Raw genomic sequence first — 25,434 nt, forward strand, 5'->3', positions numbered from 1 at the left:
TCACTGCCCTCATTTCCTCCTTGGTGCAGATCGACAATGGAGCTGCCATATTTAACGCTCCGCTACACTCCAACGACAAAGGCTTGAATAAGAGTGACACATTGCATAGAAGTGTTGCCGACTACACTTATTCAGCGCTAAATACTAGCAATGTTACTAAGCCCTGAAAAGAGAAAATGCAAAAATTACTTTATATATATATATATATATCAGTATTTAACTTCTTTGGTGGTTGAATTGAAGTTTTCATAACTGCATTAAGGCACAAATCATAAGCATTACGCTGTACTTCTTGTCTTAATATAATTTCTTTTGTAAAAGTTTATATGAATGATACGAAAAATATCTTGTTAGATGAAAAATATCTTGTAAAATATCAAGAAAAATATCTTGTTAGAAAAAAAGATGATGTTAGAATAATACAGACAATTTTGAAAGTTGGAACCTATAGTAATTTAAGCGTTATCTTTGAGGGCATTTTTTCTTTCTTTTATATGAAATATACAAAGAAAAAGTATTATTATCACCAAAATTTCGATTTTGTCGAAGATCTCCCTGAATCCGAAAAACTCGTTTTTGAAATTATTTGTCTGTGAATACAAAATAACTCAAAAACGCTTTAGATAAAGGAATGAAAGTATATGGTTATAAGGCCAAATTTATAGATTTCTACTAATTTTGAATGAAATCCATTTAAAAGAAGTTTGTCTGGTTACCCAAGTGCTAGTGAACACGGTAACTAGAAACGTATGAGCTAGATGAATAAAATTTAGTACAAAGAATTAATATCTAAAGCACAGATTCATATCAGATTTTTACTCAAATCCGTTAAGGAATTGACCATTCGTTGGACTGAGCTTTCACATGCATGCGCGATTACAGACAAATGTAACAACTTAGATAAAATTTGGTATGTGATCTAATTACTAAAATTTTTCTGTGTCAACTGATCGGAATCGGTCGAGAAAAAGGTGTCCAAACATAAATAATCGGATTACTTTTCTACATTAAGAAGCACAAAATACTCGTGGGCGAGGCTATGAAAATAAAAATCTGAGTACTCATTGTGATCACACCCTTGACTGAGATCTATAATTTGTATGCGAAAGCAAATGGATAACGGCTTTGTTAGAGAATACACGAGAAGATTTCGGAGGAGACCATTTCTAATGATTTAATTAATTTAGAAGCATTTATAGTTCAACATGAACCAATCTTATTTTTCGGGGAGGGGGGAACTGTGAAATAAGATTTTGCAGCGATTTTACTGATTCAGTTGAATAATATTTCTCTTTGCTGCAAATATTAAAAAATCGAAGAGTTCAAACACTAAAGATCTAGAATAAATTTATTCAAACTATTCTGTCAGTAATTTGATGCTGCGTTTATTTATGAATTTTTTCTAGACCCAATCAGTATACAGAGGTAATAAAGTTTTAAGGATAATATTAAGTATAATGTTTCCGTAGAGTACGAAAAGATTTTCAATTATTTTTGCAATGAAATGCAACTCAGAATAGATTTTATCGATGGATAAATTTAAGGTACAGCAGAAAAAGCTGTGAAATTTGGCAGAAACTGGATTTATAATCACTAAATATTAAAATCGTTAAACTGCTTATAAATCTTCTTGTGAATTTTCGAATTTTTAAAAATTATTCCGTAAAGTCATTGAAGATTCAATGCACAGATATGTTTAAATAATAAAAACAATTAAGAAGTAAATACAAGTTTCAGTTTATAGATTGAAATATCCAAAATATATTCGTATAGGCGATATTTTGGCATTATTTTAATAGGAAACTCAAGGGACTAGAGGGAAAAAACATCGAATTCCCGACGAATTAGACTTTAAAACTTTTCAGTTAGCTAAATATCGCTATAAAGATAATCCTTTGAATAGCTTACAGGAATAAAATACTATGACAATGTTTAAATTCAGTGGAAGATAGTATCGAAGACATTTTTGTTTTTTGCATTATAAATATTAAATAAGAGTTTCCCATTAAGTTATATTCCAAGACTGGCTTCCAGAACACTATGCCATATTTCCTCTTAATTCCAGAACTATCTCATTCTAGCCGTGATTTGCATCGAATCTAAGTAGCCTAGAGATTTCTGTTATTACCAAACTGAAGTTTAATAACAAAATTAGCCCTATTTTTCTAATTTTGGTACATCGGTTTGTGCATATACAAACAAAAAAACTGTGTAGTTTAAAGACAGTAAAAATGATAATTGTTTACTAAAAATTACGAATGATATGTTCAAAAGAACTTTCCAGTTGATTTTGTTTTTAATTGGTAATTGTTTCCTCGTTAAAATAAAGAATTTTTGCAGAATTCTATTTGATTATTTATATTTAGCATCTTTACCTTTAATCGACTAATTTCACTTTTTTATGTAATTTGATGTATACCAACTTAGAAATCATATATATGTTTAAAATAGTAATGTGAACTAGTTGCTCGTCTATAGAAGAGTAGCACATTTTTGGGTCAATTTTTAACGACATGATTTTAACTAATGCTAATATTGCAAGCAGAAGCGGATTTTTTTTCCATATTGCAAGTATACTTTTGCCGTTTGCTCAGAGACAAACAACTTTTCCTACCGATAACTAAATTATTTCAACCAATTTTTAGTACAAATTTTTCCAAAATACCGACATGAGAACTAAATATATATATATATATATATATATATATATATATACAAAAGTATTAGAATCAAATTAATAGGAAAAACAAAAATCAAAAAAAATTAAACCAAAAAAATTATTAAAAAAATAAAAAAAAGAATCCGGATTCTTTTTTTATTTTTTTTAATAATTTTTTTGGTTTAATTTTTTTTTATTTTTGTTTTTCCTATTAACTTGATTCTAATACTTTTGTATCAATTCATCTGTGTTTTAGAAGTAGTTGCAATTGCGCTCTCTAAATACTATGAAGTTCTTTTTTGGTTTTAGTTTAAATAGGTAATAAATTTTAGTTGCGATTTCGAAATTATTTTGTTTCGTTTTCATTTTAGTTTCGTTTTCAAACTTTTTCTTACTTTAGATTGGTTACTTATATATATATATGCTGTAATGACCAACAAATCACCGATGTGTAGAATTAAACATTACGTTCGATTATCCCTTTAGATATTACGGATTCAGGAAAATTTCTACATGACTGAAGCCATACCTCATGTCACTTCCTTGGATATGAGTCATCATTGTTTCTTGGTAACCAGCATTTAGGTATGCTGTCTGCCACTATTAGTGAACATCATTCCTCACATGTTTGTACTTATACACAGATGAAAATTTATTAAATTTCTTGTAAAAATACACTTATCAGATGCTTGATAATTTATTTTTGGTATTGAAATTTAAAATTTTTAACTATTTCTTGAGCCATGAGTTATAATTTAGTGGAAAAAAAACCCTTTGGCATTAACCAGTTTTTGTTCAAATTGACTATGGATGGCTGGATAATTATCCACGAAGAAAGCATTTTTCTTTTTGTTTGATCGTACATTCATTAAAATAATTTACGTTGTTCTTTAAAATTTCTCTGGTTATCGATATTTTCTTTCCTTTTTTTTTAAATTAAAATTATAGTCAAATGAGAATTATTGAAGAATTATTTCACATCTTTGAAACAATGCGTTTGTTTAATTTTTTTTATCTGAAGGAATTTTAATCCCTCTTCACCGATCATGTTCGCATAAACGACAATCGTGATTTAGTCCTTATTAGTTTCCGTATAAAACGTTTATCCTCTTTGAAGGTAAGAATTTTAAATGCCAAGTGATTGAAAAATGTAAACCAGTTTTGTTCATATAAAACTGTGGAAACATATACCAGGTGGAATTTTTTAGGTCCTGTAATTTTACGAAGGCATTCTCTGACCACACGTTTGAAAAAGAAGAAATGTAAATATTCTTTTCCCATAGAATATTTACATATCCTGTAATAAGCAAGTGACAAGCGCCTTACTCCTCGTGGGAGGTGAAAACAACAGGTGCGAACTCTTTCTCTGTGGGGCGGATTAACAGCGAATTCTTCAAACTTAATTTGATGCACTATTTTTGGTGTTCTAATATATAAATGTGTTTGTACCGCGAAGCATAATATCATTTTCAATTAAATTAATTCTCATTTTAAGATTGGAAGATTACATTGAGTGTAAAATTTGTTGCTGCACCACAAACCGTCACTTTAGAGAACAGGGAAACTATGGTTATTAACAGTGTAAAAATAAACCAAATTCCATGGATGAAAAAGTAAACAAAAAATTAAAAGAAGTTTATTTTTTATGAATAAAGGGAAATTATATGAAGTTTTTTTTCCCCTTAGATTTAAAACTCATTACTCTAAATTATTTACTTATTATTACTAAATTATAGTTTATTAGTAATTGGCATTTTCATTTCAAAAGTATATATAAAATGGGATTACTAGTTTAAAATATCGGATAACATTAATTCTTGAAGTCCATTTTTCAAAATAGAGAAAAAAAACAGCACATTTTATTTTAGAATTTTTTTAAAAATTTTTTTTATAATATAACATGTAATTATAAATCAAAATGTGTATTTAAGAATACTTATTTTGCGCTATGAAAGGGAACAATATAAATGTGACCAATAAATTAATAAAAGGACTTAATATATTGAGTACCAGCCACATCAAGTGGCTAGATGATTCGCCTTAAATACTGGATACATTTGATTTTAGATACATCATTTAGATATAATTTGATGTCCATGATTCCACCATACTGTCTAATATGAACTGTCTCAGGGAAAGGCAACGACCAGTATTAATACTTGACATATATTTATTAAGAAATAGCATATAAGTTAATACTGGGACAAGCTTTACTGAACTAACATAAAAAGGTTAATGAATGTGAGCGGCACGTCTGACCGTCGAACTCTCGTCTGTCAATTCAGGCGCGAAACCATCATGCGATTATCATGATGTAATCACTGACGCAACATAGTGCCGCACAGAATATGAAAACTGCTAACAGCTCACATATCGGCCATTATGACCGAACAGGCGACCTCGCTTGAAGGTATACAATACATTGAAGTAAATATATTATATAACAAACAGTAAATACAGAGAAAATAAGATAAAAGAAGGTTAATAAAAGAAGATGCAAAACTGAAATATCATATCATCAGTGACAACATAAGTATGTAGCATTACAATAGCGTGCGCTGAAAATATCGAATGACTAACTAAAAATAAAAAATAATATTAGTGCTGAACATATAAAAATATAATAACACAAAATCAGAAGAGGAAAAAAAAATCAAAGTCTTCTATCGTCCAACATACACACACAAAAAGGAAAATAACCGTGTTTTTTTTTTTTTTTTTTTTTTAAGTAGTGCTCAGTTTTTTTCTTTTTCTTTTGAAAAACAATTCAAATGATATGTTCTGTAGAGTTGGACCATGGTTTCATATATTCTGCACAAGTCAAAGTTTTCAATGGTCCATCGAAGAAATCACACTTTTCAACATTGTATGTGTTCATTTGCTTTGATTTTTATCACTTTATATGGTCCGAGAAATTTTTGTTTCAATTTGAGACCGGACCAATTTGAGTTCGCTTGATTGCGACGCGATCATTTAACTCAAATTCTTGAGCTTGTTTGCGATGCAGATTGTAAGTACGGCAATTTTCTTTTTGAATTTTCCAAATTTGTTGTTTTGCATCTTTAAGGAATTCATCATGCTGTAGGAGAAATGCGGATTGGATTTCTCTATTGATGATGCTAAGGATTTTTATATCATGTTAAAATTTCATTTTAGTTCCAAACAGAATTTCAAATGGGGTAGTAGTTGAAATGTAGAATTAATAATTTGCTGAACGACAGCAACATGACTATACCATTTAACAGCGTTTTCTATGGATAGCTTGCAGATTACAGCTATGATAGTAGAATTAAGTCTTTCTACCTGGCTGTTTGATCTAGGCCAGTTGTAATAGCAATATGGGTGGTATGCTGATTCTCACAATATTCTTTGAATGACGTAGGTGTGAAAGTGGTACCTCTGTCCGTAATAATCCTTGAAGGACTGCCAAAAACTGATGTTTGACATTCGAGCTTATTGAGAACTTCAGCGGTGTCGCTGGATTTGGTCGGGTAAAGAAAGCCACACAAACTTCATATAGGAATTTATAATTGCCAGAATATGCTTCTATTCCTTAGAAGTGCTGGGGAGAGGATCCAAGTGGTCAATATAGTATGTATGAAGGAGAGTATCGTTTTTGCCAAGTGGATGCAAAGTTCCTTCCAATTTGCACGTTTTTTGTTACTTAGCATAACTGTTACACAGTTATGGATTTACCGTTCACTTTTTTCTTTCAAGTTCGGAATAAAGAATTCTTTGTTTAACAGTTCCTGCAGGTGTTTTACTGCAGAATGGCCTCGTTTGGGACGATTTAATGATGTTGGCCAGCATATCGTCCGTTACAACAAGTAAATCGATTCCGTCTATGTTCTATGTTTTCTGTGTTATATAAAATGCTGTTTTTGACTAGGTAATTGTCGTAAGGACAGTTCGAAGTAACATTTTATAGCTATAATTTTCTTATCTGTCTGAAAATTTGAGGATTGGCACAGTCTTGAATCATCATGCAGCACGGGCTCCTCTGCGAGCGTCCACATGAGTCATCTTTGAACCTATTCGATGCTTTATTTCGTAGGTCAAAATCCTGAAAGTATATTGCCCATCGTGAAATGCGGAAATTCATTTCTTTTTTATATAACGTTTTAACGAATGCATTACAGTCAATGATAATTTTAAAGTGTGATCCGAGGATGTAAGTGAGGAATTTTGTGAGTTTCTACAATGGTGAGTACCTCCAGTTCATAACTGGTGTATTTTTTTTTGTCAGACGTTTTCTTGGATATATAATACACAGGATGGTATTTGCTATCTTCTTTAGATTTTTGTAGTAGGACTGCCCCCAAGCCATCAATTGAGGCAACTATATGAATTTCAATGACACTGCCTTGATTAAAAATACTTAACATGGTTTCTTCAGAAAGTAACTATTTTAAGTGCAAAAACGCAGTTTTTTGTTGAGTTTGAAATTGAAAGGGAATGTCCTTATGAAGCAAATCACTAAGTGGTTTTGCTATAGTAGAGTATGAGGGGATAAATTTTCTAAAGTATCCAGTAAGACCTAACAAATGTAGTACGTCTTTTGCATTTTTTAACTTGGGGTAGTTAAAAACGGCTTTAGTTTTGGAGGATGAAGGGAACAGTTTGCCGCATTCCACTATGTGACCCAAAAATTCAATATTATTATATAAAAATTTACATTTTTTAGACTTTATGTCTAGTCTATAATCGTGTGCTACAGTTAGAATAGCGTTAAGGCGCTCGAGAGCCTCAAATTCATTATTTGCTGGAATGACGATGTCATCCATATACGGGAGGACAATGCCTTTTGCAATAAGATCACGAGAAATGGCATTTATGTATCGCATAAAGACAGGAGGGCATGAACTTAAAACGAAATGTATATAATGGAACTGAAACTGACCTCTATTTGTGAGGAAACTGGTATAACAACGACTTTTTTCTTTTACCAGCGCATGAAAAAATCTGTTACGTAAATCGAGAGTACTGAAAATTTTCGCGTTTTGAAGACGATCTAAAATGTCAACAATTAACGATAGAGGGCAATGATCCTTAACTAATTTACGATTTAATTGTCTATAATCTATACGGATTCTATGTTTCCCATCTTCCTTACGAAATATGTCAACTTTACAAGCAAAAGATGAAGAACATGGTTCTATAATTCCATTTTTTATTCATTCTTCTGTTTGCGCATTTACTATATCACGTTCGCCAAAGGGAAAGATTGGCTCATTGTCAATAAGCATTGTATCAAGTTCGATGTTTGCGGTTTTAGTTTTGTTAGGTTTATAGGCTAACAAAAGCTGTTGAATGTCGTTGCGAGTTTGTTGAGAAATATTCGGACCTATATCAAACGTGGGCGTATCGGCAGAAAGGGTCATTATAAAATTGTTAGATGCGACAGGATCATCAGAACTTTTTGAAAATACTACACCGTCAGGTTTAATTGTCAAATTTACCTGATATATTACCCAAATGAGACCCAATATGCAACCCAATATGAGATCATAAGTAGTACAATTATTTGATATCACAGAAATAGAAACTGGAAAAACTTGTTTATCAATAACAATTTTAGAATAAAAGGAACTTATTTTTTTAGTTCGGGAAAAACCGAAACCAATTAATGTTTTCTTATTATTCGTTAATGTCGGCAATCCTAGTTTAATCCATGCAGTATGTTTGAGAAGCGTCGAAAAACTATCCTTATCGACTAATCCGGAAAGTGTATTATTAAAAGTAAGAGCCTCTTTACACATATTTGACGGAAAAGACAATAAATGTACAATGTTGATAATATCAAGTGGCGTAGAATTGTCATTCCGAGTAGTACGGTGACAATCGGAAGACTTATGTCCAAAAAGATTTCAATAAAGACATTTAGGACCATGAGAACGATTAGGGCAAGACTTTGAGATTGGTCCACATCGTTACAGTTAAAACAACGAATTTTACTGTTAGTCGGATTACTAATATTCGATTTTGATTCTCTTTGTTGGACAGGAATTTTATGAGTTGTACCACGTCGTTGGTCATCATTAGTATATATAGAATGCGGCGTCTTTTGAATCATTGTACTAACGACAGTTTCAAAAATATATAATTTTTCTTTGAGTAGTATTTTGCACTGTAAAGAATAAATTTATCGGAAGGTATCCCATTTATTGTGTATTGAATAACATTCATCAATAATGGTTTCAGTCTGATTCGCAATTTCACGCATAACAATAAAATACTGCATAAAAGTCTCATTCGGACGCTTTTTACGTCTTTCTAGTTGTTTATGTACTTCAATAGAAGTTATTTTATAGGAAGATTACTCAATTAGTGCCGTTTTTAAAGCATGACACGAATTTAGATTACTCTAAAAAAATATAAAAAGATTTAGCTGCACCGGAAACTAACCTCTTTGCAAAGATTAATTTATGTTATTACCTTAAAGGAGGAAAAAGCGAAAAATTCTCTTCAACATCAAACACACACACAAAAAAACTTTTAATAGAACATGAATCATTTCCTGTGAAGTTTCTACTACTGCCACAGAGTTCACGTAATAAAAAGCAAAATTGAAGATTTATTTCATTCATCGTTTGGTTATTCGAAGGATCATTTTCGGGTGGTTCCGTTTTGGCGCCAGTAATTAATGTCTGATTATTATTCATACTTGTTTCGTCTGAAGTAGGGGAAGGGGGAAGGAAGAAATACTATGAGTATTACTAGAACTTTCAGTTTCGGTATGCGAAATCTTTTGTGGAGATCAAAGTTCTTCTGTTTTCATTAAAGAACTGATATCTAACGAGTTCTGAAATTCATTTAAAATTATTAACTTTAGTTATCACTTTATTTAAATTTATAAAACTTTAAAAATATTATCATACAAAGCATTTTTGTCGCTTTCAGTTACTTCTAAGTATAATAAATTAGAAACGGAAGATAAAATCAGATAAGAAAAATTCTTTAACAATTTTTGTTTATGTTTCTCTATATCTATATTTTCAAATCTTTCAAACATTTTCTTCATTTTAAGAGAAAAAAACTATTGTAGCACAGAGTTAAGCTACTGTATTAGTTTTAGCACATTTAAGTAATTTCGCTATTAATGGAAATCGCAACATTTAGACATTTTAACAAATTAAATCAGAACTAATTTACACATTCAATCGGGATTCAAATTTAATGTCAAGATATTGAAATAAAATAACGCAGTATAAATTACAAAGTTAACAAGAATCACGTCTATTGAGAAGGGAAAAAAATTGCGCCTACTTGGTGGGGAGCAGTCGAAATATTCACTCCTAAATAATTCCTACATTTCCAAATAATTCAATTTCTTTTGTAATTTAGATCCAGATTATAAATTTCATCTATTAATTAAACCGATATCCTTCGAGAAATTCAATTTTTTTTTAAATCCAAAAATGTCGAACAGGAGGATGTTCCTAATTTAAAGCAGCCAGTCTGTGTCATAACAGTCGTACAAGAACACGAAGTTAAATTGATAAATCTACGCATCTTGGAAGTACATTTCACGTCGAGTTATATCCACCATTAACATTCACAAACGGCCTCAGCAAGCATCTACTCTGATGAAAATTTTATCATCTGTAACAAATACACGCCTTTTGACGTTAATTTAATATGTATTAAATAAATTGTTGTATATTAAAGTCCACAATTTTTTTTACAATTTGGTAGGATTTGTTAGGAGTATTCGCGAGAAAGGTCTACGTCCCCCTCCCCGCAAAATGTGGGGCCAGTCAACCACCAGCATTCATATTTGCTACACATTTATTAAGATATGACATATAAGTTAATATAGGGACAAAACATTACTGAACTAACATAAAAATACATAAAAAGATAAATGAATGTGAGCGGTATGCTTTACCGCCTCATCGTCGAACTCTCGCCTGCCAATTTAGGCACGAAACCATCATGTGATTATCATGATGTAATCACTGACGCAACATAGTGCCGCACAGAATATGAGAACTGTTAGCAGCTCTCACATTATTTTAATTGCCTTATTTATGTTTATCGTACATGAACATTTGCTTGGAGACAGTCTCATAACTTCATAACGCTATTAAAAATATAAATATCCATGTCATCTATCTTTTATATTTCGTAATATTGTTACTTCGATTTTTTATTTGTCATCTAAACTTCGCAAATATTAAACTAGGTCCTTCTGCTTTAGCTTTTTACAGTTGAAAAATTTATATGTATACAATATTTGACGAAACAATAAAAAGAGTTTGAATTTCAGGACAAATGTATTGTAGGAAATTAGGTAAACAAATATTCTTTAAAAAATACCCAATTTATTTTTGTACAATAATATTTTCGGAAATTATTGCGGATGAACGCCAAAATTCAGCTTAAACTTTAATTGAATTTCTAATAAAATTTTCAAAAAAATCATTTCGAGCTGCACACTTTCACCCTGCAAGGTGTATATACGCCCAAATTTGGTAGATGGATGTCAAATGATATGGCCTGTTAAGCGCCAACACACACAGAGAAACTGACAGACACATATTCACCTTTATTATTAGTAGAGATAATATATTGGATATTTAAGTTAACTAAATATTTATTTTACTTAAATTTGTAAAATTCCAAATGAGTTCTCATTGATCATTTGCGATTAATTAAATTTTTGTAAATTAAAGAAGTAGAATCATTGAAACCTGTACCTCAGTTACCAGGTTTTTACTTTCATGTATAAGAAGTACGCAAAGAGAGAATATTATAATCGTCAAAAAATTTAAACTCGAATCTCCAGGCTTTAAATCACCAGGTTTTAGGTTGAAAAATACATTTTTTAAATTATGTTTGTTCGTGAACATGATAAATTAAAATTGAGCTTTATATATGGGACTTTAAGCCAAATGTCTAGCTTTCTATTGGATTTTTAAGGAAATTTATTCAGAGGAAATCTGTCTCTTCGGAAACAAATTTTCCTAACAAAATATAAAGAGTTAGATTGATAAAATGTAGTACACAGATTATCACCTAAAATGTAAATCTGATTCCTATTTGAAGCCAAATCCGTCGAAGAGTTAATCATCTGTCAATCAGTATTTTTCCGTGCATGTAAACAGAATAATTCAAAAACTTAACAACTTAAGTAAATGAAATTTGAACAGATTTGTTTCAAATTTTGAACCAAATCTGTCAAAAAGTTGTCAATTTGCCGATTTGATTTGCAGAATGTAATGCAATTGCTTAAAAAAAATGGTATGTGTTCTTGTGCCTAATAATTGTAGTTCTGTTTCAAATTTTGATTCCAATCGACCAGAAAAAAAAAAAAGAGTCCAAAAACATATTCCATATTCTGGTACTTATCCAGCGTTTTCAATTATTTCTTTTCTTTCGAAAAGTTGCAAAATTAAAACCCCTGGTATTTTTTAATAACTACCTATGGGAGTGACTCTGTATAGGAATAGCCCTATGAGCCCGGCGTTGCCCCAAAATTTTTGGTCTTATTTTTTCCCAATTTGCACATTTCATCAATTTTATTTTCAATAAATATGGTGTTTGCTTAATAAAGTTAGCATCAATTGTAAATGTAATTTCGAAATAAAATACTATTTGATGTGTTCAATTTTAATGAAAAGAACAAATTTGTGTATAATTTATCAAATAGCATTATTCTCTATTATATTTTTTGATATTTTAAAAACTATCTTAATTTTATTTGGATATTTTAGAAGTTCTTCCTTTATTCCAGAAGCAAACTTGTAGAAATATTGTCTATATTTTTTGGAATAAAATTTCTGAAAATTTGTTATTAAAACTATATTTCGAAAAAACATTTATTTTTTTCAAAGAATGCAGAAAAGCCTTTGCCTTAAAGTGGCATACCGCTATTTACATTAAAAATCTGTTTTAAAGTATAAAACTCTTCCGTTAGAAAAGTTAAACTGACTAAAACTAAAAAGCTGAAAAATAGATTATTAATATAAAAATGAAAACTGGAAACAAAATAGATATTCTTATAAAATATAAGAAGATATTGACAAATAAAACAGTTTTCTCTTCATCATACTGCGAACGACGTTATTAAGGAAATGTTAAAAAATTGGTTTGTTTTTTATATCATCATTTCAATTTCATATTATGCATTTTAAAATATTTATATTTCGATGAAATTTTAATGTTAACTCGGGTGAAACATTAAATTTCCATGAAAATTAATCTTTAATTCGTCTATCCTAATTTTATTTTTTTTAGCACTTGCTTCTAATTATATAGTAGCGGTAAGATGCACACATGCAAATAAATAAATAAAAAAATGTACATGACATCTTCGAAATACGGGTAAGTGTAAATTTAGCGATAAACATCAAATCAAAAATTAATCTTTCCTTCAAACCGCAAATGGTAACCGTAGAGTGTCCTATTAATGTGGAAAGCCGAACGGGCATTTCAATTATAGCTCAACACATGTCCCCCTCTTGTTATTACTCTGAAAAAGAGGAGCAAATTCGTTCCATTCTGTTTTCGTAGACGAAAAAGATTTTGAGACACTGGAATTCTCACATTCGTCAGGCTTCTAGAGATTGGAAATGTTAATACCATAAAAAAGTGCATACAAATTTGAAATAAAAGCAAAAATTACAATCACGTGGAATTAATTGATGGTCACAATACGCTGTGTGCGAGATAAAACGTAACGAAGGGAAGTAGGTGTAAGGAGAGGGTGGGGGGAGTGACTTCTACTCACAAGGTTACCGAAAGTAGATTCAACCATTTACAAATGTTTCATGCCAAGCTCATTATAATTCGCACCGAATACTGTGGAAAGTTACATTCAACAATCTACAATATTCAGAGTCTAATACAGGCCGTTTTTATGTGCTAATAATTGTAAATAAGCAGTTTCTATTAAAGTAAAAATCATTTTATAAACAGTTTTAAACTAATTGTGCATTTTTCTTCAACGCATCAGCTTAAAACTCTTGAAGTAATTAGGTATCAACAATTAAAATTGTTGATAAAAATCAGTTTGTAGTTCTGCAACAAACATTAATCTCCTCAGAAAATTTCTCTTCTATGATTAATTAATATAGTATAAAACATATATTGATAAAAACTTATATGTGTGGAAAGAAGTTCAATAAAATGCGTGCTTTTACTAAAATGCTGAAATCCAAATTACTCCGCAAGAACGATTTCTGTTGTATTGAGCATGTGGGAACTTGCAAGTCAAATGCAACACACCGAATTCAGCGAGTTAAAATATGGAGTAACTGGACGACATTCGATTCGTTCATTTGAAAGTATGTCATGTATTATTTAAATTACTCAACCCATAGAATAAACCTCTGCAATAATCTTAATTTTAATCATCAACATATTGCAGATTTTGATTCAAAAATTTTATAAACGTCAATTGCTGATTTTTCTTCAAGTGCTTTGAAATTTCTTAACTGCGATTTATTGGAATTAAGGGCAGTAGCGGTTTTGTGCACAGGTGGAGAAGGCGGTTGCCTCATGTCTCTAGATCTACAGGGGGCCTCAAATTTGTTTCGTCAAATATCAATGTTAAACAGTCGAAAAGATATATATAAATGACAAAGAAGAACGATATTATTAAATCAACAATCTGTAGTTAAAATAATAAGGAAAACAATTGACCAGACACCCAGTATCAACCACCAGTTAGATTTCTCCAATTTTAATTTCGCAGGAAGCTCATGATTTCTAGATAAGTCATCAATGATCGCCTGTCCACACCCATACCATAAAATAAAGCTATAACGCAGACAGATTATGTCAGTTTTATTAGCCAATTAATTTCTTCTCTTTGCATGCATAGCTCTCAGTCAGTACGCTCTATGTTTATTGTACAGGAATGCCTTAAAATATTATTTCATTTGTTTTAGTAAAATGAAATTTATCGAAGGTAACTGAAATGGCTAAATTGTTACTTTTTATATGAAGGGCCGACAGCTGTTTGCCGAGAGTGGTTAGTATTTTTTAAACTAAAAACATAAAAAGAATATCTATCAGTTTTTTGTTTATGCAATGAAAAGGATTAATTTTGAATTGTAATCATTTACATCAATCGTCGAATTCTGATACTATAGTGCGATTTTTCTTTTCTGCTTGAATCAGAGTAGCCAGTTATGAAGGCATTTTATTTTCCCCTCTCAAAAGTGTCATTATGGTTCTAGGCGAGTACTTCCATTTTAATAATGTCAGATCACTTAAATTAACAAGAATGATATTACTACATTTTTTTCTAAATTTAGTAAGTTATAAATGTTGATTAAATATTTAAGTAAAAATCCTTTGATTATTTTCCTTTTAGTTTTCTTCAAATTGAAATCTAACGGAGAGCCATGTCGAATTTGTAAGTTGAGAGAGATCATTTTTTTCTGTTCAAAAATAGTCAAGAACTATTTACGGAATAGTATGTCAATTGTTTCGCTTATTTATTGAAAATGATATTGTCACGAAGATGCAAAAAATAACATGTCACAAAGTAACACTGTATCAAGTTTATTAGCTTTAAGTAACTCGTAACATGCAGGCGAAGAACCGATTCCACTGCTTGTGGAACTCAGAATAATCTAGAATTATAAACAAGGTTATAGAAAGTTCCAGGAACTTCTAAAACATTAACAAATGAACAATTAGAAATTCAAATTATTCAACCTTTAAATTAATGCGATTTGGCTAGGATTTGAACCCTTGACCTTGCAAGCGCGTACTTTACCTCTGAGCCATTCTAACTATGTTCAACTATTCCTTTTGCGACAATATTATCAGAGAATTGCAGAGAAATTTGCCCAATTAAAAGTAAGAAAAGTGACATTTTAAAATTTTGATGCCTTCAGTATCTGTATTTATGTTTGCAAAATTTTTCTTTCAGTTTTTAAAGTTTCTTTTATTACCATATTTAATTTAATTTTGTTTGTTATTTGAAATTAATATTTCTTTATCAGAAAATATACTAGACTACAGAATATGCCATTATAGAAATCTAACAATGTTTATTTCAGTTCGATGTTCAGAAAGAATATAAAAATTTCCCACAATAGTCATCTGTTTATGATAAAATTCATTAAAATTCATAAAAAAAATTTAGGGATATATGAACTTAAGCTCATTTTTACGTATAACAAAGCATACAAAGAGAAAGTATTGTAACCGTCGAAAAATTTAATCTGAGATTTTGACAAATCTCAATATTTCAAGCTTCCCTGAGTCCATAAAGCACAGTTTGGAAATTATGTCTGTCTATAAGTCTGTGAACACAATAACTCAAAAATGTCCTGAGCTAGACAAATTGAAATTTGATTGGTGGTCTTTACAACAAATTTGTAGATTTGTGAGTGATAGACAATAAATAGCTATGAGTGAGCATGATGGAAAATAAATAGCTGTAGAATGAAAAACGATGTACAAATTTAGAATCTAAAGTTAGATACTTATCGAATTTTGAATTAAAACTGTCAAAAAGTTGATCGTTCATTGGTTTGAACTTTTGCATACCTGTAAACACGATAATTTAAAAACACAATGACTTAGATCAATGAAATCTGATATGTGATCTTGATATTAAAACTGCCTTCTGTGTTAAATTTTGATTTCAATCGGTTGAAAGAAAGGCATTCTCAATGCATATTTAATTTTATTCACCGTACTATGAAGCACAAAACTCATATGCGGATGTCTGAAAATAACAATCTGAGCACTTGTGATGTTGATGGTATTGTCCAATGTACACAATTTTATGGGGGGGGAGGCAGGTAATACCTTTATTAGAGAGCACACTGGAAAGTTGCCAGGGACCATTCCTACTAATTAAATTGAATAAGTTTTCTTTTTTTTAAACTCAATTCAAGAAAAAAGTGATATGTTTATTATTTTTTAAAATTTTGTTCCCATTTAATATAAAATTCGAAAACTTGAACACTATAGTGTCCCTTCGATTTAAAAGATCGAAAGAAATCACTATCACTTCATTCTTTTACATTATTAAATAAAGGAGTTCAGAACAAAGAATAAAATGAAGGGCAACAAAATATTGTATCATTTTTTTTTACCTATTTAATCATATATATCTAAGATAAAGACACCCGATCAATCCACAACGTTAAATATATATATATATATATATATATATATATATATATATATATATATATATATATATATATATATATATATATATATATATATTTGTGTGTGTGTGTGTGCGTGTGTATGTGTGTGTGTTACAATTTGTAATTAATCTATTCCCTAAAAAATATTTCCTGTATCTTAAACTTGTGAGTTGCGCAGGATTGTATTTTTCTCACGGAATGCGTTAATTCTGAAAACGCTGCCCCGGCAAATTCTTTTCTTATAAGCTCAAAATATTTTCTCAGCCTTTCTTTCCTACTTTCTGCTTACCTATTCTTACACTACAGCGCACTCACCAGAGTTTGGACAAAGAAGCTTAATAGTATATAAAAACTGGATTGTTTTCTTGAAGTTACAAATACAAAAAATTGCTAAGAAACACCACGACTCTTGCTTCAAATTAAATGTTGTTCATAAAATTACGTTTTACACACACACACACACATATTGTATCGATAAAAAGCTTATTCTCTGTACAAATGAAGAAAAATAAAAGCTGTAGATGCATTAAATGACATACAGGAATTGCCTTCAATTTATAAAACGGTATTAGAAAACAAGCATTAAGATAAAGTCAAAAACTCAAATAAGTTTAGTTCCCGTTACTTTCTTGTCATCAATATAGTTTTCCAGAAAGGGTCTCAAAATATTTAAGCGCCTATGGTCACATATTGTCAAAATCCCTATCTGATTAAGGGATGACAGCCTTTGTTGCTGAATTAGCTGATTTCTATCAAACAATCGAAGTACGGCGAATCCGTTCAGCTTAAAGATTTGACTTGATTTCGTTCATTCACCATTTTGAACCGTTCATTTCATTTCGTTCTCGAACAAACGATTTGAAAATCTATTCTTTAACTAACGAACGATTGAGTGGGTTTGGGTTGCGAATAAATGATAGCGCTCTTCTCGTTCGTTGTTTGTGACTAATTAAAAAAAGCTTACTTTTTACCCTAATAAACAAACATTTTTAGCAGGGGCGTTAAATTGATAGAAGATTCCTAACAGATATTTAGGGCGAGGCTCATAAAAATGTTTATTCATCGTGTATTACTAATTATGCAAATACTTCGTTTTCTAAGATACGGAATTATTGTTTATAATACTGTTAAAAGCTGTGATTTAAAAGGAGCTAACAAATAATTTAGTATTTGTCCACGTTTTTATTTAGTGCAATTAAGTGAAGATTTGGCAGTTGAGACCTGCAGTTTTATTTTGTGCTGTTCAGTTCTTCATTGATTCTCTGCATAAATTTGTTTTGCAGTCTTGGGGTATAAGACAATAGCATCGTCTACTTACCTATGAAATTATAACATGTTTGAGAGGTGTCTCTGGGATTTCGGTAATCTTGCCACTTCAAATTTATGCTCTATTTTTCCTGTTTGATCTTACATATTTTTTAATAAAGATTTTAGCTTGATGATGCTTATGTTCTATGAACATTATCACGATTCACAATTTATAATATCTATAAATTGTGTGAGGCAAAAATGATTCGAAACACTTTACTAGGAAGACCGTTTGACTAAATCTTCCAATTGGCACGTAGTTCCTTCTTACGTCGTTGCAGCTAAGAAAGGAATTTTAAAATTTTAAATTAGATCTTTAATAAAATAATAATTAAGCGATTTTTAAAATTTTATCTAATAATTATGGCGCATATTATCCCTGTAAACAATGTCAGTAAAAATATCGTTGCGGACGCCTTTTCTATTACAATTCACTCAAATGATCAAAAGATCTCCAGATGAGTGATATACTCACGAAAAAGTGTATTAATCAGTGTTCTTAAATGCAATTAACGACCCTGATTGCATATCACAGTTCTTTATTAACGGACAAACACATTCAAAACAAACTACACTATTTACAAGATGTTGCCATACAGTACAAGCTAAATCAAAACAAAACAAATAATTCTTAGGTTATAGGTGGACGGTTTGTATTCAGACATTGAAAATAATATTGCACAATCTTAAATTGAACACATACCTAGGACAAAAAAATAAACAGAGTGAAATATTTTACAACATGTTACATACTCCCACCTTGCAAAGTGAAAGGTTACAAACTGAACTTTGCAATATAAAACAAACTGAAATTTATAACACTTAATTCCTCGTGAAATCTGTAAAATTGAAAGGAGTTCACAAGTCCAATTTACAAGGAACTTTTATGGTCCTTCCTAATCTGGTTTTGGTATGGTGTATCTCCTCAGAAATATCAGTCCTTTCAACAGGTGAATCAGGAACATGATCAGTAGGTGAATCAGGAACATGGTCAGTAGGTAAATCAGGAGTTTTCTCAACAGATAAGCCACTTTTCCCTGAGGCCTTCAAAACATCAATTTCAGTTTTTGCTGACACTTCCAATGGATAAAGCCTTTGAAAGGGACGGATCCTCTCACCATGGGAGGTTCTAATTCTCGCTACTCTAGGGACACCATCTTTGCCAGGATAAACCTCCAAGATAACACCAAGAGGCCAGTCAATGCGTCGAATATTGTCATGACCAATCAGTACAACATCGCCCACTTCTAAAACGTCACTTTTCCTTGTCCCTCTGTGGACCAGAAGAGCAAAATATTCATTTCTAAATCTTTGTCTAAGATCTTCACGCAACTTCTGCAAATATTTGGTGCGCTTTACCAACGAAGATCGATCTACTTTATCTAAATCTGGCGTTTCATAGTTGCTGTTTCCGTGAATAAACATTGATGGGGTCAAAGGTAGCAATTCATTTGGATCATCTTGTATGTATGTCAACTGTCTAGCATTGATTATGGACTCACAGTCACATAAGATGGTTAGGAGTTCTTCATAATTTATAATAGATTTTCCTAACACTCGACGTAAAAGCTCTTTGAGCATTCTCACAATACGCTCCCACCATCCACCCCACCAGGCTGCTGTGGGTGGGATAAATTTCCAAGTGATTTTCTGAGCAGTTGAGTACACAGAAATTTTATCCCAATCTAATGCTCGCAACGCATTATTTGTCCCTACGAAATTAGTACCGTTGTCACTGTAAAGTACTGAAATCCTGCCTCTTCTTGCAATGAACCGTCTTAAGGCTTGAATAAAAGTATCAGTAGTGAGTGATCGGACTAATTCAAAATGCACTGCTCTGTAGACAGCACAAGTAAATAAAACAATCCAGGCCTTTCCTTTCGAAATTAAGATAAAGAGGACTTGCATACTCTACACCTGTTACTTCAAATACCTTTGTCTGAGTAACTCTATCTTTAGGCAGTGGAGCGAAGGGCACTTCAAGATGTTTAGCTTTATAACGCTTGCAAATCACACACTCAGAAAGAACCTGCTTAACTAAGCTTTTGGCTCTAATTATCCAAAATTTCTCTCTAAGTCGGGCGAGTAATATTGAAGAGCCTGCATGCATAGCTTTTATATGCTCCTCTCGAATTAATTTTATTACAACATCATTGGCAGGTAAGAGAATTGGAAACTTGAAATCTTCCTTCTCATAACTGTCTGCTAATTTGGTTCTTATTCTCAGAAGCCCATCTTCATCTTTAAATGCTTGCATTTTAGCAAGAAGTTTCTCATCTTGAAAGGCATTTGACTGCATGGACTTGAAACACAAAATCTCTGCTTGTCTGAATTCTTCATAGACTAAGTTTCCTTTTAGCTTAGTTGCATTTGAAACGTTATGAATAAAACGTAGAATCCATGCCACTATGATGTTTCTACTATAGGTGGAAAAATATTCATTCTTTATATCGGTTGTTTGAATATTCACCAGAGAGGTCACGATAGCTCTTCTCTCTTTATTGACTTCTTCCTCATTGACATCTACTACAACATCACTAACAGGCCATTCATGAGACGAAAGGTACAACCAACTGGGACCTTCCCACCATTTCGAACTGCAAAGCTGCTTCGCTGAACACCCTCTACTCGGACAGTCCGCTGGATTCAGTGATCCAGGAACGTGTCTCCAGGCTTTGACTGGTGTCAGCTTTCGAATTTCTTGAACACGGTTGTAAACAAATACACCCCACGGTTCTTCTCTCTTCAACTAAGCCAGCACAGTAGTAGAGTCTGTCCAGAAATAAACATTGTCTGTTGGAAACTCTTTCAAGACAGTGGAAGAAAGACGAGCAGATATAGCAGCACCAAGAAGTTCCAGCCTTGAAATAGTTGTTTCCTTTTTTCCACAAGGTGCAATTCTAGTTTTACTCTGCACCAGTTGTATGTGTACAGAGTTTCCACTATCAACTCGTAGGAAAACAACCGCAGAATAGGCTAGTTTGCTCGCGTCGCAAAAAAAATGCAATGAAATATTCTCAAATCCGCTATCACAGTGTAACCATCTTGGTACTCTAACATGCTTCAAATATTCCAGCTCCATTAGCCACTTCAGAAAATCTTGACGTGTTTTTAGATCTACTTCTTCATCCCAACCGATTTTAGATTTCCACAAATTTTGTAGCCAGAGTTTTGGTAGTAGCAACACTGGACTAGTAATCCCCAAGGGATCAAACACTTTGTGGGAAGCAGCAAGAATATTTCTTTTCGTGATAACCTCTTCCATTAGTTCTCTCAAATCCGGAATATTTATTGAAAGAGTATCACAATGTCTGTCCCAAATCGTTCCCAGGATGATTGTAGGACTTGTTATTGGATCAGATGGGCTAGAGTGCTCCCACCCTCGTAAGTCGAATTTTCTTTCAACCATGATCTCCGTGGCTACATCAATAAATCGTTCTAGCTCCGACTGGGTTTTGACGCTTGCTAAACAATTGTCCACGTAAAAGCTGTTCATCAACTTTTGAATAATGCACTCAGGGTATCTTCCACGGCCTTGCTGCGCTTCTTCCAACTTTCTCTCCAAGTGGTATTGGATTGTTGACCCAAGCAAGAAAAGGCTGCTGGAAACACCAAACACCACTCGGCAATGTCGGTAATGTATGAGTTCTCCTTCTTCACTGTGCCACAAAAATCGCAGGAAATTTCGATCCTCCTTATATAGACTTATTTGTAAGAAGGCCTTCCGTATATCAGCCGAAATGCCAAACCTATACAGTCGAAACCTTGTTAACATGGAAGGGATCAATTCAATCAAGTTTAATCCCTTTTCCAAACAGTCATTGAGGCTGACCGCTCCCTTTTGTTTTGATGAAGCGTTAAAGACGGGCCTAATTTTCGTAGTGCTGTTCGGCTTCACCACATGTCGATGGGGCAGATAGTGACAAGCAGACTTTATTTCCTCTTGGGGAACTTCTTCAATTATGCCTTCTCGTTCCCATTCTTTAAAGACATCACCGTATTCTTGAAATAAGTTTTCCTTCTTCAGCTTATGGGTTGTCACTTGCAACCCTTTGAGTGCCAAATTGAAGTTGTCTGGAAGAGGCAAATGACCGTCAAGCCAAGGTAGGGAGACAAGGAATCGCTCTTCTTCATCGACCTTGACAGTTCTTAAGAAGTGCTCCCTCGACGCTTTATGAAGCTCCTCTTTGGTTTTTTGTTCTGAAGGATCTTGGATCCCCAAGGAATCTAATCTCCATAATTGGGAGATATCCATCTCTTTCACAAATAGGGAGGCCACCAGCATAGCATTGCATGATGACATCTCATTCTCAGGAACTTTACCTGACAGAGACCAGCCAAGTAGTGTCTCCATGGCAACAAGCCCACAGGATAGAACTCTACGCTGGCCAGTTATGAGCTTCCCTATCACATCTGAACCAAGAAGCACTTGAACAGATTGTGGCTCCTCCCCTACATCTGATAGCCTGATCTTCATCTCACGGAGCTCTGTAATCCATGAACCTGGAGTGACTGATGAAATTTTGTCACATATAGATGGCTGGTCTAATGCTTCCAGGTTGCATGTAACACTGTTGTCTTGATTTCTCAGTTTTATCCTATAGCAATTATGTTCGCACTTGTCAGATTTAATGCCCCCAAACAATGAGTGCATCAGAATTTCCTTTCTGAGTGGGATATATCCCATTTTCTCAACAACATTCTTTAATACATAAGTCTTTTGTGACCCAGAATCTAGAATTGCCCTAACTGGGATTTCTTTGTTACCACACACCATTTTTAATTTCAACGTTTGGAGGAACACCCTGGGACTAGAAGTGTTGTTGGCCATATTAATTTCAACATTTGGACTCTTATTCTCACTCTTGAATGAATCTTGATTCTTAGCCTCTAGAGACTCACACATAAGTGGGACATGCTTTTTCCCACATATTACACATCTTAAAAATGCCTTACAGGAACGAGATGTATGCTTTGGTGTTAAGCAAGCAAAACAACATTGCTTCTCTCTTAAAATATTATACCTTTCAGCCAAACTCATCTTCTGAGCTTGAAAACAGTCTGGACTCGAGTGTTTCCCAGTACAGAAAACACATTCTTTCTTCACTTCTTTTGAAGCTGTAGTAAATAAATTGGCAGCTGTAGGTACTTTTTTCATTGGAAAATCTCTTACTTTTTTCTTAAATGATTGGCGATTTTCATCTGCACCCAAGCCAAAACCAGCCATAGCCAAATTAATTCTTTCTTCGCCCTCCGTTTCTGCTTTAAGAAAAGTCATCAAGTTGGTTAAACGGTCTTTAGCATCAGTTGAGACTGCTGAAGAAGCACTTCTATTCCATGCTTTCAAAAAGTCCTCTTGAAAACAAGACTCCACCATGGGATAAAGAATTGAAGCACATTTATCAGTAGACACTCCTAAAGTCTCTAAGGCTCTCAGATAAGATTCGAGTTTATCATAGAGAGATGTCATCGATATTTTCTCATGTTTCTGAACTGAGATTATCAGCTTTAATAATTCCCGAACATAAACTTCTACTAATAGTTCATCTCTCCCAAATCGTGCTTTTAAACTTTCAACTGCTTTGGCATAATTGGCTGCTGTTGCCGGGAAGCTTTCTACTACTTCTCGGGCTCGTGATCCATTTACAGTAGCTTGCACAAGATATTGAAATTTGTTCTCAGGCGCGATTTCATCATCGTTATGAATGTGTTGAAACTGGCTCCAGAATTGTAGCCAATCTTTAATATCGCCATTAAACTGTCTAAATTCTAATTTTGGCAGATTAAATTTCTTTTTAGCACCAGATATAACAGTATTTTGAGACTCACCTGTAATTGGCAACGTTGCTCTGATTCTCGCCAATTCCAGTTCGTGTTCTCTTATTTTTCCACTTTCTTCGTATTCTAGCTGTTTTAATCTTTCCGCTTTTTCAAATTCTGTTTGCTTTTGTTTTTGTTCTTCTTTTAGTTTTCGCTGGCTCACGGCCGTTACTAAAATATTTGTCACAAAGTCTGGATCATCCAAATACTCTTTGCTATTCAAAATAATATCTTTCAGTTCAGAAATTTTTACCTTATCAGGCAGTGTCTCTCCTATTTCTTCTGCTGCAAACAACAAGTCCTCTTTCAAGAAGCCCTTAGCTGTTTTAAACATGTTTGTATTCAAAAACAATGTCCTGTCGCGTAACGCCAGAAATGTAAACAATGTCAGTAAAAATATCGTTGCGGACGCCTTTTCTATTACAATTCACTCAAATGATCAAAAGATCTCCAGATGAGTGATATACTCACGAAAAAGTGTATTAATCAGTGTTCTTAAATGCAATTAACGACCCTGATTGCATATCACAGTTCTTTATTAACGGACAAACACATTCAAAACAAACTACACTATTTACAAGATGTTGCCATACAGTACAAGCTAAATCAAAACAAAACAAATAATTCTTAGGTTATAGGTGGACGGTTTGTATTCAGACATTGAAAATAATATTGCACAATCTTAAATTGAACACATACCTAGGACAAAAAAATAAACAGAGTGAAATATTTTACAACATGTTACAATCCCCAAAAGCTATTCTATACCACATTTTGTAATTCAAATAACATTAGAACAAAACATTGATTTTTAATATCATGACGTAATTTGATAAATAATATAGCAAAATTTTCATAGTTTGTAAGTAATTTTTGCATTCTCTTAGTATTAAAACTGCATGCAATTTTCATTCATCTAACTCTTTAAACTATCGCGTACACAGACAGAGACAAACGCAATTTCGAAAGTGGGTTTTTTTTGGGGGGGATTAATAAAGTATAAAAGACAGGAGATTTCTTAAACTCTCCGAAAGTTTAAAAAAAATTACAGTAATCAAAATATTTGACTTTGAAAAGGTCAAATATTTAGACAAATGCCGTTTTTTTTTTTCGTTCTAGATTTTGTATACGATAAAATAATAATTATATATTTTTTCTCTTTCTTTCCAAGTTTCGAATTAAAGAAATTTGAAAAAGAAAGAGTAGAAGAGGCTCATCAGAGTTTCTTTTCCTCTTTTTTTCTCAACGCATTTAACGACACCAACAAAAATGTTGTTTCCCAATAGAAATTGTCTACAAATGAAAGCATTTTTGCATACTATAACCTGTAGAGCAGTTTTGACTTTTCTTGTCAAATATTAAGACATTATATGTCCTCTATGAAACTAAGAGTAAATCAAAGTTTGATATTCTGTTGTTTCCTTTTCAATGCGAAACAATAAACATCTGCTTCGAAGTCTATACTTTGATATAATATCTGCATACAAAAAATAGATATCACATGAAAAAGATGATTGCTTGAAT

At 32.4% G+C, this 25,434-nt stretch overlaps 2 protein-coding genes across 2 annotated transcripts; both read right to left on the bottom strand.

Moving 5' to 3' along the window:
* Positions 1–18,948: 18,948 nt before the first annotated feature.
* LOC129959161 (uncharacterized) lies at positions 18,949–21,865 on the bottom strand. Its single transcript, XM_056071984.1, has 3 exons — positions 20,906–21,865; positions 20,001–20,839; positions 18,949–19,927 (listed from the first exon to the last, which is right to left on the bottom strand). Exons 1-3 carry the CDS (start codon positions 21,863–21,865, stop codon positions 18,949–18,951), a joined length of 2,778 nt encoding a protein of 925 aa, XP_055927959.1.
* Positions 21,866–21,908: 43 nt separating this feature from the next.
* On the bottom strand, positions 21,909–24,244 carry LOC129959162 (uncharacterized). The gene is made up of 2 exons (XM_056071985.1): positions 22,015–24,244; positions 21,909–21,928 (listed from the first exon to the last, which is right to left on the bottom strand). The coding sequence occupies exons 1-2, from the start codon at positions 24,242–24,244 to the stop codon at positions 21,909–21,911; spliced, it is 2,250 nt and encodes a 749-aa protein (XP_055927960.1).
* Between the last annotated feature and the right edge of the window lie 1,190 nt (positions 24,245–25,434).

This window comes from Argiope bruennichi, chromosome X1, assembly GCF_947563725.1.
Source record: "Argiope bruennichi chromosome X1, qqArgBrue1.1, whole genome shotgun sequence".
Classification (NCBI taxonomy): Eukaryota; Metazoa; Arthropoda; class Arachnida; order Araneae; family Araneidae; genus Argiope; species Argiope bruennichi.

Excerpts from the sequence above, each read along its gene's own strand:
- LOC129959162 (XM_056071985.1), bottom strand. The coding sequence starts at position 24,244 with ATGTTTAAAACAGCTAAGGGCTTCTTGAAAGAGGACTTGTTGTTTGCA. Across the intron at positions 21,929-22,014 it reads AGAGGAAATAAAGTCTGCTT|GGAGCGGTCAGCCTCAATGA; the intron begins GTCACTATCTGC and ends TCAAAACAAAAG.
- LOC129959161 (XM_056071984.1), bottom strand. The coding sequence starts at position 21,865 with ATGTTAACAAGGTTTCGACTGTATAGGTTTGGCATTTCGGCTGATATA. Across the intron at positions 20,840-20,905 it reads CTGCTCGTCTTTCTTCCACT|TTGAAGAGAGAAGAACCGTG; the intron begins GTCTTGAAAGAG and ends GTGCTGGCTTAG. Across the intron at positions 19,928-20,000 it reads TTTGAAGTAACAGGTGTAGA|AGCAGTGCATTTTGAATTAG; the intron begins GTATGCAAGTCC and ends TGCTGTCTACAG.